The 14155-nt window shown below is 50.2% G+C and overlaps 1 protein-coding gene across 2 annotated transcripts in view; it reads right to left on the bottom strand.

Annotated features, from left to right (window-relative positions):
- Positions 1 to 14155, bottom strand: part of ECPAS (Ecm29 proteasome adaptor and scaffold) — a 3148361-nt gene that overhangs the window by 486039 nt on the left and 2648167 nt on the right. For both annotated transcript variants that reach the window (XM_069630810.1, XM_069630809.1), the window contains exons 39-40: positions 2590 to 2681; positions 2438 to 2504 (exon numbers count right to left, since the gene is read on the bottom strand). In XM_069630810.1, the coding sequence (XP_069486911.1) occupies positions 2438 to 2504; positions 2590 to 2681 (159 nt within the window). The remainder of the gene's footprint in view (positions 1 to 2437; positions 2505 to 2589; positions 2682 to 14155) is intronic.

Below are 14155 nucleotides of genomic sequence, written 5' to 3'. Positions count from 1 at the left end.
AATTACAAGGTCGAAGCCAAACTCAGCAGTGCTGATGAAAGTGGTCCGCTCCCGTCGACGTGGAAATGACGACTGAGGAGTTGCGCCGGTGGGCAGAGTCAGGGGAGCACATTCTCCCAGGGCTGTATGCGCCTCGAAATTTAAAGGGTAAGAAGATATTTTCTGGTGAAAAAGGTTTGGTCTCCTGTCCCTAGCGAGGGACGCCCATACAGTATGGAGGAAAGGGGACGGGATGTAGGAGTATGTAGCTTGCTTGGATTTAACCTACTTTGTACCTGCTGCTCAGGTATTTGTCCTCTTCATCTTTGGGTGAAGGTGTCATAGTAACAAAAAGGCCTGTCCCCTCCACACCCCCCAACTGTGTGGTGCAGATTGGGTTGTCTGTTGGCAGACTGCAGCTCCTAAAGACTTTGACGCTGCCTTAGAGGCCTGTAGCTTTTCGAACCTTAGGGCCAAAACGATTCAGCCTGTTAACGGGCATGTCCCATGTCCAACAATCTTGACAGGACATCCAGTGCAAAACCAGACTTCCTGAGCCAGGACAACCTTTGCATCACAGAGCTTGTGCCCATCACCCTACCCACACAGTCAGAAGCAACCAGCCCATATCGACCTTACATCTGCAATAATGCCCAGGAAACCACCACTCATTTCCCCTTCTGTGATTTGTTCTGCTACCACTCCAACACTACCCACAAGTAGTCTGTGTATTTTGCCTTAGCGCTTGATGCACTGATGGCCTTTAAGGGTATGCTAGCTGAAGCAAAAATCATTTTAGAGAGGGCATCATATTTTTTAACATCCCTGTCCGGGGGCAAGGAAAAGGTAGGTATTTGATCTGGTATCCGTTGTGGCTACTTGCACTACTCTGATTTCCGGGCTAGAATGTCTCGATAAGAAGTCGGGGTCTGTGATTCTTCATCAGGTCATTGCGCACTGTTGCTGCTGAGCAGAGTTTATGCCATAGCTCTTGTAATGGATATTTAATAGCAGCTTGGAATGGCAAGACAGGCACTTTTAAGTGGCCCTTATCCAAAATATCTATGAGGTTGTAGTCTGGGGTCCTTCAACAGGGACCCCACCCGAGGGCTTCTGAGATCCTATTCATAACTGCCCTGTGGGAGGCATTAGGGTGGGCATAGAGATCCTGATGTGCAAATTCCATCTAAGGAGAAGTGTCATGCCCATTAGCATCCTGAAGGTCTAATGTTAACCCTGCCATTCTGAATTCCTCTGACAAAAATTCTTATGTTGAGATGCTTAATGGCTCAAAGACAAACGCTATTGGATTTCCTTATTCATCGAAGATGCCATGAAAAGAGGTCAAACTCTTTGGGATGCATCTCAATGTCAAAGGTGACTCATCGATTGACAGACCTGTTGAAGGGGCGCTAGTGAGGTGTCGTAAAATACTGAAGGAGTCGCTGCAGCTGATGATGTCAATGCCGTTTCTAATTTTGACATTGATTTTAAGGCCAGGCTTTTCGGTGTGTGGGATGTGTCTCTCTGAGTTCCTGCTGGCGTAGGGTTTTGTGGGATCAGTTTTCTTTTTCAGCTCTGAGCTGGAGGCAGAGTTAGTTGGTTTACTAAAGACCACAATAATTTTTTGATGGAATTTCTCCTATTTCTTCACTGAGGAGAACTTAGATTTGTATCTGTATATCAGGCGAGGAGTGAGTCCATCAAGGAGTGTATGAGCTTCCTCTTCTTTTTATTGGTAGACGACAAAGGTGAGTGATGGGATCCACTTTGAGAGTGGGACTTATATCTGTGCTTTTTCTGTCTTTTCTTGGGTCTCTCAAGGATCATTTCGGTCGACTCTGAGCCTTTGTCCTCAAACGATATTTTCTTTGAGCAAGTTGTAGTGGGTTACTTGGATGAGGATTGGCCGAGAGCCAGCATAGTTTGTGGGTGTCGGTAAGCAACATCTTGGCATCACAGTCCTCATATTGCTTGCAGCTAGAAGGCATTGAGGTTGATATTCTAATGCGAAAAGTCGATTTTGTCAAGTACTACAGAATGTTTGAGGTGCAAAGTTATTCCGATAAGCATACTGAGCATGCAGAAAAAAGGTGAAGAGCGACAAGGAACCTCAATGCAAAGACTGCGCAACACCACCTGCTGTCAAGACGTTTCAGAAATCTGCTGCTGTGGTTACATATATCTAAGATGAGATGTCTGTGGGAGGACACAATGCATTAGAAATGGGAGAGTTCAAATATTAACCAAACTGCTGAAGTGAGTTACAGAAAAGTGAAGCTCTTGTTCCTACGATCACCATTACATATTATAAACAAACTATTTAATATGGAACAATGAAATCACATTCCCAGGTCTTTCTTTCTGCAGCCTATTTTCTATGTCAGGCAATGATTACCTGCCGACAGGATTCATATTCGTGCACACCGTGGCCAATGGTTTTAGAAGGGGAACTTACCTTCCTTTTCCATATACCAGCCGCTGAGCTTCAGGAGTAATTTCTCAGTGCTGCTATCTCTTGCTGTCTGTAAAAGGTACATGGAAAGTCAATGCCCACTGAAACATAGCTATTACAATATTATTAAAAGAAAATATTTGAACAAATCTCACCCGAACCAAATGCCCCATGGCAAATGCATACGATTTCTGCACAACGCTGTTGCGATCATTCAATCCACTGAGTAAAGCACTCATGAGTTTACCTATTTTAAAAACAATGGAAACACCAAAATAAGTTAACTGAAAGAGCAACTGTGATATGGTTTAAATTACTTATTGATTATAATCAATGATGCAGAAATACAATGAATGTAGAAAATGCATGGCACACCCAGGCCACCAACTAGGAGTTTGTGGTTTGTACGTTTTCTGGAAATGTGCTCCATTCTTTAGCACACGTGTGCCCTTAGGACCTTACATATATGGTAACTCTTATTTAAATTTACGGTATATACATGATCATCTTTTTGCAGCATGCATCTGTTTTAGTCATATGTGACGCATAATCTGCTTTCTTGCGATTGGCCTGAGTAGTACCACTTGTTTACAAACTGTTATGTCACACGGGAAACGGGGGTCTGCCGCTCTCTTCCCCTCCTGGCGAGTCTACCCGCGCATCTGCTTCCGGGGGCTCGCCGGGAGGGGAGTGGCGGGCTACAGGGCTGGCGGCCTTCGGCGCATGCGCGGAAGGCCTCTCTCTCGGCTCCGCGCATGCGCCGTGGGCCGAACTCATCTCCCTAGCGGGGCTTGCTTCTCAAGCCTCGTTATGGGTCCGCCGGCGTCCGGAAACGGAACGGCTTGCGTCCCAGGCCTTTCGGGCGCCGGCGGCCCATAAAAGAGGCCGCAATTCTCAGCGAGTCGCGTCTCAACGCGGTTCGCTTCGCTTGCCTCGTTGTTCTTGCCTCCTACACTTACCTGTGGCCTGTCCTGGGCCAGCTTGCCTCCTGCACTTACCTGTGGCCTGTTCTGGGCCAGCTTGCCTCCTGCACTTACCTGTGGCCTGTTCTGGGCCAGCTTGCCTCCTGCACTTACCTGTGGCCTGTCCTGGGTCAGCTTACCTCCATTCTTTACCCGTGGCCTGTCCTGGGTCAGCTTACCTTCAGTCCTTACCTGTGGCCTGTCCTGGGTCAGCCTATCTCCTGCCCTTACCTGTGGCCCGTTCTGGGTCAGCCTGTCTCCAGCCCATACCTGTGGCTTGTCTTGAGCCAGCCTGCCTCCAGCCTTACCTGTGGCCTGTCCTGGGTCAGCCTACCTCCTGCCCTTACCTGTGGCCTGTCCTGGGTCAGCCAGTCTCCAGCCCATACCTGTGGCTTGTCTTGAGCCAGCATACCTCCAGCCTTACCTGTGGCCTGTCCTGGGTCAGCCAGTCTCCAGCCTTACCTGTGGCCAGTCCTGAGCCAACCTACCTTCAGCCTTACCTGGGGCCTGTCCTGAGCCTGCCTGCCTCCAGCCCTGACTTGTTGTCGGCACTGGGTCTGCCCATCTTCAGACTTACCCGGGACTTGCCCAGTACCAGCTAGTCTCCAGCTGTTCTCTCTCTTCCTGTTTTGCCTACCTCCGAACCTAATCCTGCAAACCTCTGGAACTATCAGCACCAACCGGACTTTCTATCAGCTGTAATTCCTCACTGTTACATTGGTTCCGGAAGCTTCATGATATCTACAATCGGCTCTACCTAAAACTACAGTGTCACCATCTTGAGCCATCAATCCTCGAGTCACGCTCATCTGGACAGTACTTATCGTGACATTGGGGGTCGGTCCACCCTTCACCCGGTTCCTCTTTTGGGTGGCGGAGGGGCTGATTCCTCGTGCCGCTAATTCATCAGTTCCTGGACTCCAGACTGGCGACCTCAGCAAGACCAACCACCAAGATTACAGGTACGCGGTCCTCTCGGGCCGATCAGCTTAACAGATTGAGACGCCTGCCTTCAGATTCGGAGATGGATGAATCGCAAGAAATGAGGAACGAATTGCTGGCACTCAGAGCTGAGATGACCGCCCTGCATCAAGAGAATCAAACATTACGCCAAATGATAACACAAGGAGCATCCAGTTCTTCTCAGACAGAGGGACCATTGGCTCACACAACACCCATCAAATTCGACGGCGATCCTAGACGGGTGGCAGAGTTTTGTAACCACTGTAGGATCCATTTCCTCTTCAGGTCCACGCACTTTAACAACGATAGGGCCAAGATTGGCTATATCCTGGGGAATCTAACTGGGAACGCATTAGCTTGGGCAACCCCGTTTGTGGTCACGAACAGTCCTATTTTGAATGACTTTGCTGCCTTCGAAAAAGCCTTTCTGGAAGTATTCCAGACGCCGAACCTGGCCTCCGTCGCACAGAATCAGTTGATCGACTACAAACAGGGAAGCAATGACGTCATCACCTACATCAGTCGCTTCCGACTTTTGGCTACCGACTCTCAGTGGCCCGAAATTACACAGAAAACGCTGTTTCGTCGAGGCCTGAGAGAGGAGTACAAAGACGAATTACTCCACATCCCCGAGCCGGAGAGTCTTCAACTCTTGATAGATCAAGTACTTCGTATTGACCAAAGACTAACCGAACGAAAGGCTGAGAGACGTCGGTTCGACAGAAGCGGTTCCCGGACAACCAACTCGCCTGCTGGTTCATTTGGATCAACCGAGTCCGGATCTGAGCCCATGCAAGTAGGCGCCATGAGAGGACCTTTGTCGGAAGAAGAGAAGAAACGAAGGAGGTCTTTGCGTCTGTGTCTTTACTGTGGAGCAGCCGGGCATTATCTGAGTATATGTCCTTTACGTCCACAAAAGAAGAAGTCGGGAAACTAGGAGACCTGTCGTTTATAGGAAGGGCAACGACAGGTCCCATCTCCTCCTCAGACCCTTCGGTTATTTGTTCCATTCGTCGGCCCATGCAACCAGTGGTGCTACAGACCCTAAAGGTCAGGATTAAATTACCAGACAGAGACCTGGAGATATCTGGTCTGCTGGATTGTGGGGCTTCCGGCAACTACATCGACGAAACATTCGTCGCCCGACATAAAATACCACTCGTTTCCAGGCCTACTCCCTTGTCGGTGGAGCTTATTGATGGTACCCCCTTGTCTTCGGGGCCTATTAACCAGTTCACGGTCGGATTGGCTCTTCAGATTACTGATCATTACGAGGAACTCTCCTTTGATGTTATTAAGTCACCTAACTACAAGATGGTCCTAGGTTTACCATGGTTACAACATCACAATCCGTTGATAGACTGGAGAACTCAGACTTTAACCTTTTCCTCCGAAAGGTGTGCTCAAGGATGCAAGCTATCTGTTCCCACCATGACCGTTTCGACTTCTCTAAAGACGGACAACAATGGGGTTCATCTATGTTCCACGTCTCTGGTTCCACAGGTATATGCCGATTTCAAACAGGTGTTTTCTGAACCCGGCAACATACCCCTTCCTCCACACCGGTCCTTTGATTGCTCCATTGACCTGTTGCCGAACCATGTCATACCTCATGGGAAGTTGTACGCGTTGACCCGTGACGAGAAGCAAGTTCTTCAGGCATATTTATCTGAAAGTCTAGAAAAGGGGTACATTGCACCGTCAAAGTCACCTGCAGGGTTTCCCCTGTTCTTTGTAAAGAAGAAAGAAGGCACGTTGAGACCCTGTGTCGACTACCGACAGTTGAATGACATTACAGCCAAGGACCGGTACCCGTTGCCTTTGATACGTAGTATCCTTGAAACCCTGCATACTGCACGAATTTTCTCCAAATTGGACCTCCGTGGAGCTTATCATTTGATACGCATCAGGAATGGGGACGAGTGGAAGACAGCTTTCAAAACATCTTTTGGGCACTTTGAATATCGGGTTATGCCCTTCGGCTTATGTAATGCCCCCGCTGTTTTTCAGCGATTTATGGACCACATTTTTGGTGACCTGTTAGGATTATCCGTTTGGGTTTATTTGGATGACATACTGATATTCTCTAAGTCTTTGGACGAGCATGTGGAACACGTTCGTGAGGTCCTTCATCGACTATCCATCAACAATTTGTTCGCCAAGGCAGAGAAATGTAGCTTTCACCAGACCAGTATCGAATTTTTGGGATTCGTTATCAATCAAGAAGGAGTTGGGATGGATCCCAAGAAGGTTCTAGCCATACAAGAATGGAAACACCCACACGATATCAAGGCTCTCCAACGATTTTTGGGGTTCGCAAACTTCTACAGGCGCTTTATTCCACATTACTCGCGGATCTCGGCTCCCCTCACCAGTCTTACCAGCAGCAAGATCGCTTTCGAATGGAGTCCTGTAGCTTCCCAGGCTTTTGGAGTACTAAAGTCGGCTTTTATGGCTGCTCCCATCCTGCGCCATCCCCAGGAGGACTTGCCCTACATTGTAGAGGCCGATGCTTCCAGCTTCGCGGTCGGAGCAGTCCTTCTCCAGAAAGATCCAGCCACGCTAGTGGAACATCCAGTTGCCTATTTTTCTCGCAAGTTGAGTCCCAGCGAACGAAACTACGCGGTGATAGAAAGGGAATTGTTGGCCATCAAGACCGCATTCGAGGAATGGAGACATTTTCTCCTCGGAGCCCGTTTTTCTGTAGAAGTGCGAACCGACCATCGCAATCTGCAATATCTTCGCTCTCTGCAATGTCGGACTCCTCGTCAAGCCCGGTGGGCCTTCTTCTTCTCTCCATTCGAGTTCCATGTCACTTATATCCCGGGAACTTCCAATATAAAAGCAGATGCTCTCTCCAGGTCCTTGGAAAATGTTGATGGGACGCAAGGTCCTGAACAGCCATTGATTTCTCCTCGCCATTTCCTGCTGGCTTTGTCCTCTCACCTTAAGTCCATCGCAGAAGCCACTCGGTTGGACCCCGAAAGAACATCCCTTCTTAGTCGTCACTCAGTTTCTGAACGAGAGGGACTCTTGTTTTTTCAGAAGAGACTTTACATACCTAAAGGAGCCATTAGGAGGGGCATTTTACATGGATTCCATGATTCACCCATAGGAGGACACCGTGGAGTCAGAGCCACTCGAGAGTTGGTTTCTCGACAGTTCTGGTGGCCAGGTTGGGCGACTGAGGTCCAGAAGTACATCGACAGCTGTCCAATATGTGCACAGTGCAAGGTTCACAGAAAACGGCCATTGGGTTTATTAATGCCCACTGAAACAGCTCTCTATCCATGGCATACAATCGCTACTGATTTCATTGTGGATTTGCCCCCATCTGAAGGTTACACCTGTATAATGGTGGTCGTAGACTGCTTCACTAAACTGGCTCATTTCATCCCATTTCGGAAGATCCCTACAGCTACCCAAATGGCTTCGGCGTTTCTGCATGACATCTACCGGCTGCACGGCCTACCAGAGAAAATCATATCAGATAGAGGAACCCAATTCCTTTCTTCATTCTGGAAACAGGTATGCGGTCATCTAGGAATTCATAGAGCTCTAAGCTCAGGCTACCACCCACAGACCAACGGGCTGACCGAAAGGACCAATCAGACTTTGGAGGGGTACCTCCGTTGTTTTTCTAATGCCACACAATCTAACTGGAAAGATGGACTAGATCTGGCCGAGGTTTCATATAATAACACCGTCCATGCTTCCACCGGAGTCAGTCCATTCTTCTGTTCCACTGGTTTACATCCTCGATTGATGCCCTTTCAACCCATTCCTTCTAGTACTGTTCCTTCTGCTGATGATCTAGTCAAACACATTCGGAATCAACAAGAACTGGCAAGCAAGATCCTAAGTGAGGCCAAAGATCGGATGAAGAGACAGGCAGACAGGAAGAGGAGTGTAGAACCCGACTTTCAGGAGGGTGACAAGGTGTGGTTGTCCTCAAAGAACTTGCCACTCCGCAATTTGCCCGTCAAACTGGCTCCTCGTTACTTGGGTCCCTTTGTTATTACCAAACGGTTGTCCTCCGTATCCTTTCGCCTACGCCTACCCTCTTCCTGGCATGTACATCCCGTTTTTCACGTGTCCCTGTTAAAGCCCTATGTGGTCGATGCCTATGGCCGCACTCCTCCCCGTCCGGCCTCTGTCCTAGTGCAGGGTGTCCCGGAGTTTGAGGTACACGAGATCTGTGATGCCCGTTTCCGTAGAGGGGTGCTCCACTATTTAGTAGACTGGAAGGGGTACCCAGCCTGTGACCGTACATGGGAGCCACGCCAACATGTACATGCACCCCGGTTGATACGTGAATTCTATGTACGGTTTCCCTGGAAACCCGGAGCTCCGGGCCTTCCTGGGAGGGGGCATAGTGTTATGTCACACGGGAAACGGGGGTCTGCCGCTCTCTTCCCCTCCTGGCGAGTCTACCCGCGCATCTGCTTCCGGGGGCTCGCCGGGAGGGGAGTGGCGGGCTACAGGGCTGGCGGCCTTCGGCGCATGCGCGGAAGGCCTCTCTCTCGGCTCCGCGCATGCGCCGTGGGCCGAACTCATCTCCCTAGCGGGGCTTGCTTCTCAAGCCTCGTTATGGGTCCGCCGGCGTCCGGAAACGGAACGGCTTGCGTCCCAGGCCTTTCGGGCGCCGGCGGCCCATAAAAGAGGCCGCAATTCTCAGCGAGTCGCGTCTCAACGCGGTTCGCTTCGCTTGCCTCGTTGTTCTTGCCTCCTACACTTACCTGTGGCCTGTCCTGGGCCAGCTTGCCTCCTGCACTTACCTGTGGCCTGTTCTGGGCCAGCTTGCCTCCTGCACTTACCTGTGGCCTGTTCTGGGCCAGCTTGCCTCCTGCACTTACCTGTGGCCTGTCCTGGGTCAGCTTACCTCCATTCTTTACCCGTGGCCTGTCCTGGGTCAGCTTACCTTCAGTCCTTACCTGTGGCCTGTCCTGGGTCAGCCTATCTCCTGCCCTTACCTGTGGCCCGTTCTGGGTCAGCCTGTCTCCAGCCCATACCTGTGGCTTGTCTTGAGCCAGCCTGCCTCCAGCCTTACCTGTGGCCTGTCCTGGGTCAGCCTACCTCCTGCCCTTACCTGTGGCCTGTCCTGGGTCAGCCAGTCTCCAGCCCATACCTGTGGCTTGTCTTGAGCCAGCATACCTCCAGCCTTACCTGTGGCCTGTCCTGGGTCAGCCAGTCTCCAGCCTTACCTGTGGCCAGTCCTGAGCCAACCTACCTTCAGCCTTACCTGGGGCCTGTCCTGAGCCTGCCTGCCTCCAGCCCTGACTTGTTGTCGGCACTGGGTCTTCCCATCTTCAGACTTACCCGGGACTTGCCCAGTACCAGCTAGTCTCCAGCTGTTCTCTCTCTTCCTGTTTTGCCTACCTCCGAACCTAATCCTGCAAACCTCTGGAACTATCAGCACCAACCGGACTTTCTATCAGCTGTAATTCCTCACTGTTACATTGGTTCCGGAAGCTTCATGATATCTACAATCGGCTCTACCTAAAACTACAGTGTCACCATCTTGAGCCATCAATCCTCGAGTCACGCTCATCTGGACAGTACTTATCGTGACATTGGGGGTCGGTCCACCCTTCACCCGGTTCCTCTTTTGGGTGGCGGAGGGGCTGATTCCTCGTGCCGCTAATTCATCAGTTCCTGGACTCCAGACTGGCGACCTCAGCAAGACCAACCACCAAGATTACAGGTACGCGGTCCTCTCGGGCCGATCAGCTTAACACAAACTTAAAGTTAGGCGTGCACTGTATTGTGCGCATGTGCTAACCACAAAGCCTTTTCCAGCTATCACCTCAAACAGATATTTTTTGTGACTCTTTTGTGATGGTATTTTAATTATTTTCCTATGTCTTCTAACTTGAATGTATTTTATATATTTTTGCACTGCAAAAATCACTGCAAATTTGTGATATATGAAATAAGGTTGTAAGAATCACCCTCATTTCCTATCCTCTTTTGTGGGGAGGCTGGGAAAGGATGCATGCGAACAGATAAGCTGGTAAATTATCCTTTTCAGCTTGTGATGCAGTTTTAGATGCACTGTCTATCTATAGATTAGCTGGTAATCATTCCCCTCCGGTGCAGACTCTGTGATAAATGGAGAGCTAAATACATTTTTAGTCAGCTTTCCCTACCTGTGGGTCATCTCTTCTCTGTGTATCTATGCAGTATTCTTTTAGAAAATGTATGATATTAAACTCCAAGTTGCTGCCCTGCATATGTTGCCTCGTGGCACATTAGCTGTGAAAGCTAGCGTAGCTCCTGTTCTCTTATAGGAAGATTTTGGTTGAGAAAGTTGCAGTTTGTTGGCTATCATTTAACATTCTTGGATACATTGTGACCCGGTACAGAAAATAAATCTCAGCTGTGCTGAATAGATCTGCACCCTTCACACCCGCACAAGGCAGGGCTTCGTCTCCCTCCGGGGAGTCCAGTGGCCACCATTACACTTCTGCCATTTTAAAGTCTGGTACAAAGTGTTTTTAAACCATTGGCTGCTGTAAGAGTGATTATTACTGGACATTGCAGAAGGGGCTAAGATTATAGGCACCAGATTATTAGAAAGATAATGGGGGGACTGTCAAAACACAGAAGGCCATCCAAAAATGTAACTATAACCGATCAAAAGGCTGGAGGAGGGAAGAATAATTAGATTACCAAGCCTATCTAGCCTGCTATAAAAGTTCTTAGCATGATACAAGGAGATCAGCAGAAAAGGTTACCTACCTCTAGGCAGATGGAAGTCAGATGGAGCAAGGAAGGGAGACCATATCCAGATTAAGTGGACTAAGCAGAGCTGCCAGCCTCCTGAGGGCCATATCACAGATTCTTGAAGAAGCCAGAGACCGAGAGGGAGAAGCATAAAGGCCTGCAATGGGCTAGATTTCAGACCTTGGCACGAATGAGAAAATGAATAGTCGGTTGTAACCACTTTGTTCGTGAAGGATGACCCTTAGTTTATCATATCACAGCCTGACAAAAACTCTTAGCAGGGGGGTAAGAAATACTTCCAGGTAAGGAGCGAGTTAAGAAATGATTACTGTGGGGGGCATGGCCAGCCGAGGAAGAGGACGGATGCTCTCTCTCTGAGCTCCGAACACCGCACAATTGTTCCCAAGTGGGTGGTGCCATTAGTAAGACTGATAGGGGGATAATTACCCAATCGGACCCGCAAGGAGCCCAGAAGCCTTATCTTTTCTTGAAATATGCCAAGCCAGGAAAAACACTTGCAGCGGAGAGCAAAGCCAGATAGTGTGACCTATGGATTGCTATGAGTTACAGACGGCTCCAGGGGCACACGGAGCAAAATCAAACGGCAGCTCCGAAACATTCGCCTCCTCACCCACACTCAGACTCTGGAGATCAGACCTGCAGGAAATGCTGGCTGAAACCAAAAGAGAAATAAAGGATAGTGCGGCAAGATGAACAGGCCAAATATTTAGACATAATGGAGCAACAATTGGAGAGGACATCGTGACCACTAGAAATGCTGAAAATAGAACCAGGAGAAACAACATCCGATTGCGAGGGATCCCCAAGGCAGTCCCTGACTCGGAAATGGAGGACTATATGTCAATGTTCCTCCAACACCTACTCAATGTATCCAAAGAAGAAGAGACATTGATGGATCGGACGCGAGGGCGTGGCTTGCAGCCGATGGTGTAGGCCAGCTTCAACGTTGGCTCCCACCAGTTCCTACATGATCTGTTAAATCAACAAGCTTCGAGAAGCATAATTCGTCTGCAAAAGACTGGGAACATGGGGGAACCTCTTGGGAGTGCTTAGCTGGAGGAAGAAGAGCAGAGGCTGGATTGTTGGCGTTGCCCAGCAGCGTGGCACGAAAGGTCCATTGGCAGCGCCACAAAACACAATGGCACGCACAAAGGGAGAAGGACAGCAAATGAAAAAGAAGGCTGAATAGCTTCGAAAGGCCTGAAGAACGTGTGTGAAGCAGTGGTGTGCAGATGCAGGAAGTGTCTGCTAGAGCGGTTGCGGAGACGGAGCTCAGTGAAGGAGGGATGCCAGTGACCTGGACTGCCCAGATGTATGTCGAAGAAGAGAGGGACAGCAGAGGATTTCCGGAGATGCGTGGGCGCCATAGCCAGAGCACGGCAGGCGTGGCACGGGTCTCCCTGAGAGCGCTGGTGCCCAGCCGGAGGGGTAAGCGGACAGTATGCTGAGAGCCAGCTCACCAGACCAATGCACGCTCTGCAGGCGGCTCGCTTGACCTCCAGAGGCACGCAGGAGGGTCGCCAGGGCCCCGCAGTACACAACCATGCAACATCCGGTCATCTGATACAGACAGTGAGTGGAGCGGCTCCAAGAGGAGGATGAAAGAACCCAGGCCGGGTGGTGAACATCCGTGAATGGCCCGTCTGCCTGGGCTTGCGAGAAGGAGCACTTAGCAACAGCACGGGAGTGCTGCGAAAAGGTCACAGATACAAACCCGGGCTGAGGGGTGAAACGACACGACTGGTCCTTGATGCACGGGACTGGCAGTGGGCGATCTAACTAAAGAGAGGTTGCTCGGCGGCCCGCTGAGCACAGCTGCGGGGGGGAGGGACTGCACGTACCTGGGCCAAGTGGAGGCACTGAGAGCATGGCCCCTGCCAGGTTGGGTCTGGAGGGTGCCAGACAGGGATCCATTAACTGCCAGAGCGTAGTTGATGCAGGAGCAGTAAATGGTGAAACCTAAGTGGAGGGGAACATTGCAAGGGAAGGACCCAGCTATGTGTGGTTAAGAACAGACAAAAGAGTCACGTCAGCCATTAAAAGGGATATTCCCTTCAACACCAACATTACCATAAAATACCTGGCAAAGACCTGAGTGACAGGCTTCAGTACAGACGTGAGGGGCAAGCAGTCCAAGTGCACAAGCACCGAATATGAGGAAGCCATAGGTGCTCAACCGCCTACGGTGGCCCCCAGGAGAGGAACCGCACACAACGAGCTTACAGAAAGAGTCTGCTGTGACCAGGTCCCATAAAATATTGCCCCTGCTCACGGTGGTGCCAACATCAGCAGTATATGTTCGAGAGCTTTGGTAGGTGACGTTAACCACTAGGATGCAACTGTGTCCGACTGCGCAGGTAGTAGGCTGACTGAATGCCTCCCAAGATGGCTAAAGCCAAAGCAAGCCAACCTACTTTGGACGGCTTTGCCAAGACCAAACAGCAGGTGCCTGGAGGGAACATGGAACCAGCGCAGGAGAAAGTAGGGGGAGCCATGGAGTTGCACAACCAAGTGATGCTAGCCATAGCAGACCTGAAGGCCTCATTGGGGATGCAGATCGAAGCGGTGCAAATTGACGTGGGCTGTTGCGCCAAGATGTGCAGAGTATGGCAGAGCGCACTACTACGCTGGAGACACAGGTGAAGGAGAACTCTAGTGCACTGGGGGATACGCATGCAGATGTTCATGTGCTGCAGCAGAAGTTAAGACTGCTGGAGAACACAGTGGAGGATGCAGATGGGCGGGCCCGGAGGAATAATATTTGCATTGTAGGTTTACCCTAAGGAGCAGAAGGTGCGGACCCGACAACGTATATAGAGAACATGCTGCTCCAGGAAATTGCACAGCGCTCTAACTAGGCGACCGACTCCCGGGGCACCCCCCAGACCGATCATTGCCAAAGTCCTGTACTACAAGGACAGGGAGAAAATATTGGCTTACTCCAGACAAGGGGGAGAACTAAAAGAGGGCTTCCGCTGACCTGGCACAGTTTTCAGCGGCTAAGGCTAGGCTGAACTGAACTACATGCTGACCTACCCGGCACGACTAA

The sequence above is a fragment of the Ambystoma mexicanum genome, chromosome 6q, assembly GCF_040938575.1.
Source record: "Ambystoma mexicanum isolate Mex_15411 chromosome 6q, UKY_AmexF1_1, whole genome shotgun sequence".
Lineage (NCBI taxonomy): Eukaryota > Metazoa > Chordata > Amphibia > Caudata > Ambystomatidae > Ambystoma > Ambystoma mexicanum.
Note: the sequence above shows the minus strand (reverse complement) of the source record. Positions and strands in the feature narration are given on the sequence as shown.